Source organism: Solanum stenotomum, chromosome 4 (assembly GCF_019186545.1).
Source record: "Solanum stenotomum isolate F172 chromosome 4, ASM1918654v1, whole genome shotgun sequence".
NCBI classification, from domain to species: Eukaryota; Viridiplantae; Streptophyta; class Magnoliopsida; order Solanales; family Solanaceae; genus Solanum; species Solanum stenotomum.
Genome location: NC_064285.1, coordinates 16,490,462 through 16,497,220, shown reverse-complemented (window position 1 = coordinate 16,497,220; position 6,759 = coordinate 16,490,462). Strand labels below are relative to the sequence as shown.

Genomic DNA, 6,759 nt, shown 5'->3' with positions numbered 1-6,759 from the left:
AAGGAGGACCTGGTATGTCTTGCCATGGGACAAATATGGCACAGGAAAGGCTGCTTATTGGCAAATTGAACTGGGATAGATGATATTCCCTTCATCTTGATAAAAGGAACATGTCCTAGCCTATTATGCCACAAAGAATCCACACTCTTACTCGAAGATGAACAATTAATAAGTGAAGAATCATGAGATGAACAGGCCTCTTTATTATGTGAAGAGCAAGTATTTACAGAAGGAATAGGGGATGGGGAATGAGCCTGTGAAACAGAAAAATCACACAGTGCATTAGGATTGCAACTATTTATAGAAGGCGAAGAAGTAGCAGTAAGAGAGGTAAAAGATGGGGGTGATGAACAATGAGATTCAGAAGATTGGCATTTTGCGCAAAGGAAGTACAATCCATTCCTTGCTTTACCAATTTCCAGAGGCCTCTTCAGTGAAGGGGCCTGCAAGACACATGAAGAGGCAGAGAAATTAACATCAGATTTGAGTAGGTGCACAGTAAGGGAATGTATAGAGATGAGATTGAATTTGAAACTGGGAGCAAACAACACTTTATACAACGTTAAAGTTGGACTGAGAACAACATCTCCTATCTCTGTTACTTTTACTCTATATCCATTTGGTAAAGAAACTAAGAAAGGATAAGATAAGGTCTTAATGTTGGTAAACATTTTTCTGTTATATGACATATGGTTAGATGCTCCGGAGTCTAATATCCAAAAGTCAGTTGGTAAATGAGAACATTTATCTGAAAGATTAGCCATGACTTCACTATGAGTAGAGCAAGCAAGAATACCTGCAAAGTTTGCAGCTCCACTGGTGATGTTGTCTGAGCCAGTACATAGTGAACCACTTTGGAAACTTCCAAGCAAATGCAACAACTGAGTTTGTTGTTCCTTAGTCAAGGTTAAATTGCCATCAGTTCTCAAGGTACCAGGTTCATCAAGATGACTGTCCAATGCTTCATTCGATTCTCCAAGTACAGCTGCAGCAGATGCTGTATTCCGTCCTTTTGTAAACTTAAAATTTGGTGGAAAACCATGGAGTCTGTAGCATTTATCTTTAATATGTCCAGGCCTCTTGCAGTAATCACAAAACATTCGAATGCCTGAAGAACTCCCTCTATGAAACTGTTGGTTGGACTTGTTACCTGCAGTGTTTTGACTGTAATTTGTCCTGAACTGATTGTTTCCATATGCACTTAGAGCTGTACTGTCTGTAGCTAAGTAGTTGTGTGGTTTAACTTCTCGTTGCTTCTCTTCCTGAATTAAAATTGAAAAACCTTGGGCAATAGTGGGGAGAGGATTCATCATCAGTATGCTTCCCCGCACTACTGTGTATACCTCATTTAGCCCCATCAAAAATTGAATAAGTCTCCTGTCCTGTTCAGCTTTGTACATAGCAATTTTGGCACCACAAATGCATACACAATTGCATTGATTGTTGTTATCTAAAGTGCCTAGTTCTTCCCACAAACGCTTCATTTTAGTATAGTAAGTAGTTATATCCATGGATCCTTGACTTAGGTCACTAACCTCCTTTTGAATTTGATACAATTTAGCCCCATTTGTTTGATCATACCTGTCCTCCAATTCCTGCCAGAGTTCAGCAGCATTATTGACATATTGCAAGCTATCAGCAATGTCTCTTGAGAGAGAGTGTAGTATCCAGGAAGTGACCATGTCGTCACATCGCTCCCATTGATTAAGAAGAGGATCATCTTGTGCTGGCTTTTTGCATTTGCCGTTAACAAAACCCATCTTGTTCTTCACTGACAAAGCTCGCAACATACCACGCCGCCATGATCTATATCCACTTCCATCGAAAGTACCAGGAGTGATTCCAGAACCAACACTCTCAGAGGGATGCATATACAGTGGGTTAGTCGAATCGATACTTTCCTTCTCTTGTGCCATAGTATTATTGATATGAATCGATTAGCAACAGATCGAAATAGAGAATTGAGATGAAGTTCAATAGAAAACGATGTGAAATGCAAGTAGAAAAATGCAGAGAGAAAAAAAAACTGTAAAATTTGGGGAATTTCGGAAGTAAATTCAGAGAAGAAAAAAAATTTGAATGCTTAGAGGAACAATCAAATGGAGGAACCTTGCTCTGATACCATGTCAAAAACTAAAGCTTAGACCTCCATTGATGAACAAAAATGAGTTGCCATTGAAGACTTGAGGGAGAAGAAAAGAAACGATGAAATGGAAGAAGAGAGAAAATATCTTCTCTGTATTGAAAAAACTGTCTTTACAATTGTGTGGACCTGCTCCTATTTATACAGAAACTTAACTAAGAGTTAACTAACTAATCATGTACAGCTGTCAATGCTAACTATCAACTCTAACTAACNTTCAAGATACTTTCAAGATTCTTCAAGAACCTTGTTCTTCCAGGTATGTAAGGTTATCATAGTGTTGGACTAGTTCGTCCTCCCGCCCTAAATATACTTTCAGTTTATTAAAAGAGTAATCTAGGATACTTTCCCTAGATTTGAGTATTCTTGAGATAAATTGATTTGAGTTCTTGAGTTCATGGTTCTTTTAAAAATTATATTCCTAATTATTGAGTTTTAAACTGAATTTTGAGAAAGTAAGTATGACAATGAGAAGAGTCATATTCATGAGTTCCATATTGTTATGTAGACCCTCGAGTCGGGTCGTTCATGCCCATAAATACCGCATGAACTTCATACATTGAGCATCTCTGAGAGGAGTAGTATCTTCAAGTTCTTAGTCTTGAGTATTGAGTTTCAAATCCTTTGAAATTATATTCCTAATCATGAGACTATTATATGTTACCCATGATGTCCTTGAGTCGAGATGTTCATGCCCATAATTACGTATGAACCTTATGAGTTGAGCAGTAGAGATGAGTAGTATCATTGAGTCTTGAGTTTTGAGTAATGAGATTTTTTATTTCTATTAAGATCCCTAAGTTGAGTAGTTCATTCCCATAATTTTGCATGTACCCTATGAGTCGAGTAGTCTTGAGATGAGAGGTATCATTAACATTCTTGAGTTGAGTTGTTCATGTCCATAATTTCGCATGAACCCTATGATTTGAGTTGTAAATTTTTAAAAGCTTTTTAAAGCCAACCATTGAGTTCTTAAACTGAGTTTTGAGAAAGTAAAGATGAGTTTTGAGAAAAGAGTTTTCTAAAACATGATTAGTATGACAATCGAGTATGCCATCAATGTCTGAGCAGTATGGTATCTAGATATGCCATCAATGTTTATGCAGTATGACTTCCCGAGTCATCAATGATCATATTATAATATGATTTTGAAATGTTTTTGAGAAAGAGCATAGGTGAGTTCATTTTCTTTAAAATGATATATGGGAACTAAGTATTCTCAAGAGTAAATGTTTTCACATTTAAGATAAAGGAAACTGAGATTTCCAAAAGAGTTTTGAGAAGTTTGAGTACCATCTCTTTTAAGAGAAAAGATTTTTGTGTAATAATCTCAAACCACAGAAAAAGTTGTGTTTTTAAACATATGAGCTAGTATATTTTGGGAGTAGTATTGAACACCGATATGGGGGAGAGTTCAGATAACTCGCAGCCCCCATAAACCATGTGGCCAACGTGGGTAGAAAGGGTCATACTTTTTAGATCTTTTTAGCATAGACTAGTGGATCCACTTAGTGAGTAGGTCTTATACCCTGGCAATGTATAGGACAGTTCTGGTAGCGTGGGCCAGACGCTGTATCATCACATAGCTCATTGTGATAGTTGTCAGTTAGAGAAACTCCCACAGAGATATTTTTATTTTTTTATATACACAGAGTTTATTTGTATTTGCATATTCAAATAGAGTTTATGTTGTATCCTTGCATACAAACTGAGTATATTGTATTCTTAAATACATTGAGTTGCTTTCTACTCCTTTAAAAGTTTTTCATACACTGCATCACTTATTGTTGCTTTAGATTGAGTTGAGTATCCAGAATTGAGTATCTAGAGTTTGAGTACCAAGAGTCGAGTGTCTTATTATTGAGTTGAGCCTTATTTTTTTCTGAGTTGAATATCTTATTATTGAGTTGAGCCTTATTTCAGTGAGTTCAATATTTTATCTTTGAGTTGAGTATCTTATTCTTGAGTTGAGTGAGTTCAGAAGAGGTAAGTATGTTTCCTTTTTATCAAGTTCAAGCCTATGTTTATGCTTTAGAATTCCCCTTACATGCTCATACATTCCACATACTGAGCCATTTGGCCTGCATCCTTTCATGATGCAGATTCAGGTAGTCTGGATCATCAACAGGACCTTCGTTGATACCAAATGGAGTTCGAGTTAGCTATGGTGAGCCTCTTTGCTTCAGGAGGATTTCATTTACTTTTCAGTTAAAACAGTTGTTAGCATTTCGTGGGTCTTATCCCGACTTCCATCTTTGTCATTTAGAGGCTTCATATATAGATTGTAGAGTTTCAGAAGTCTGTTAATTTATTTTATTAAATGTTTTAAAGACTTAAGTTATCTATTTCATGGCGAGTTGAAGATATTATTTTATTCAGACTTTTTCATTTGAGTTAAAGCTTTGTATTTCAGTTTCATAAATTTTTTATTCAATCTTTTTTAAGCTTTGTATGCTTAAGCTAGTCTTCTACTTGTAGTCAACCAGGATGAGGGTTCACTTGGGGACCAACAATGGTTCTCGAGTGCCGGCCACGTCCAGGGTGTAGGCTCGGGTCGTGACAAACTTGGTATCAGAGCATAGAGTTCAAGTGTCCTAGGGTGTCTATGAAGTCGTGTCAAGTAGGATCTTGTTTATGGTTGTGATAGTCCCACTTCTATAAATGAAGGACTACGGACATTTAAGAAAAGTTTCCCTTCTTTCATAGAGCTATGTCATAGAGATTTATTCTAACTCGTGCGTTCTCAAATTTATTCGACTACCCGTCATACTAGAGGTGGTTGAAATGAAAAATTGAGTCCATTATCAATTTGTTGTTATTAGCAAAAATCTTGAGGAAGTCATGTGACACCAGAGTGGATTGAGAGAAGCCTATGAGTGAGTTAAGTGTTGAGTTTCAGAGTAATGCCTTCATATTCATATGAATCGTGCATTTGTGCTAAAAGTGAGTTGTACTCTCTTCCCTAAGCCTTGTTTCAGCTGAGATCCTTATGAGAAAGTATGTTTAGAGCTTGGGTAGTATTTCCACCCGAAAAGGTAGCATGAGGTACGAGATTATGAGAAGTAGTAGTAAAGATTGCCCCTTAAGTTAAGAGAAAAGTATGCAATTGTTTAGCAATCCTAGAAGGGGAGATAGTGTTTTGAAGAGCTATAAATTATAGTCATGCACCAAATAAGTTATTCATGAGGAGTTTTCCCTTTATGGGTAGACTAAGAGGTGATGAGTTGTGAAGATCTCATGATAGGAGGTAGAATAAGAGTTGCTAGTCAAGATAAGTTAGAGTCTATTGTTAACCAGAATATAGTTGATGTTGATTTATCATTGTGTTAGAGGAGGCTAAATATATGTGTTGAATAGAAGAATAGAGTATTTATAAAGTGATAGATCTAAGCTAGGCTTATGATATGTTTGAGAGGGTTATAATGTTCACAAGGTTATAGAACTGATCAAGTAATGAGGTATAGTATAGTAGGCGAACAATCATATTGATATTTGAGGTTTAGTAATGAACATTATGCTTGAATTGAGATGAATGTCATGATCAAAAGAATGCCAACATGAGGGAGTTGATGTTAGTCTTGAGATGTGATCTGGTTGACTTGACATAGAGTAGGTGAGGGATTGGGATGTTAGCTGCAATAAATATGAGTAGTACCAGTGAGAGTTCCTAACCTTTAGATAAGGGCAGTGAAGTGTGGCTAAGTCACAAGAGTAACAAGAGCATTAAGAGGTGTTTCAAGATGGTATGTTACCAGATGAGGTTCCAATTAAGTTATAATTTTCCATGTGTGCCTAGATAGCATAATTGAGTTGTCAATGTGGAATAGGTCCATAGCTTTCAAGTGTTAGCTTTAGACCTAAGGGGGAGATGAGAAGATGAGATATCAAGTCTAGTGTTGAGAATTTCCTAAGGAGCTGGTTAGTAGGAGTCCATGGAGTTGTTAGATTACTGAGCTTGAATATAGTAAGAGTAATCCATTCCATACCCAATCCAGCCGTCATTCGAGGACGAATGATCCCAAGGGGGAGATATTGTAACACCCCAGAAATTTTTTTTGAACTAAGACTCGACCCGTTCTTCGTAGTGAGTAGGATTTTACTGAGGAATTTAAAATTTCTTAATTATTAAGGTCAGTTTACTAGATATAGCACCTCGAGTTCCAAAAAAGAATTAAAGAGAATGTGATAACGTTCAAATATACTTCTTGAAAAGAAATATAAACGATCGTATGCAATATATTTACCCAACTATGAGTCGGGGTCGATCCCACAGAGAATATGGAAGAATATTGTCAATAGCAAATATTTAACTCGATAGTCGTTATATAAAAATGGGGGGATTTAAATTGAAATAAAATAAAAACAATAAAAAGATAGCTTTGAACTAAGTATTTATTTATATTTAGATTATTAAAAGTAACTAGGAATGTGTTCTCCATAAGCTCATAACGCAGTAATCCTAATAATAGTAATCATTTTCTAGTGTATTACATGCAAAGTGATAAGTTAGGTATCTCTAAATCCTTGGTCCCGCATCTAGAGAATTTCACCCCGCACCTTGGTCCGGCTACGTGTGTATAATTTACTAACCCTTACCTTTACCTCATATTAGACAT

At 36.4% G+C, this 6,759-nt stretch overlaps 1 protein-coding gene across 1 annotated transcript; it reads right to left on the bottom strand.

Moving 5' to 3' along the window:
- Nucleotides 1–346: 346 nt before the first annotated feature.
- LOC125862912 (uncharacterized) lies at nucleotides 347–1,894 on the bottom strand. Its single transcript, XM_049543031.1, has 2 exons — nucleotides 797–1,894; nucleotides 347–443 (listed from the first exon to the last, which is right to left on the bottom strand). Exons 1-2 carry the CDS (start codon nucleotides 1,869–1,871, stop codon nucleotides 409–411), a joined length of 1,110 nt encoding a protein of 369 aa, XP_049398988.1. The 5' UTR covers nucleotides 1,872–1,894; the 3' UTR covers nucleotides 347–408.
- Between the last annotated feature and the right edge of the window lie 4,865 nt (nucleotides 1,895–6,759).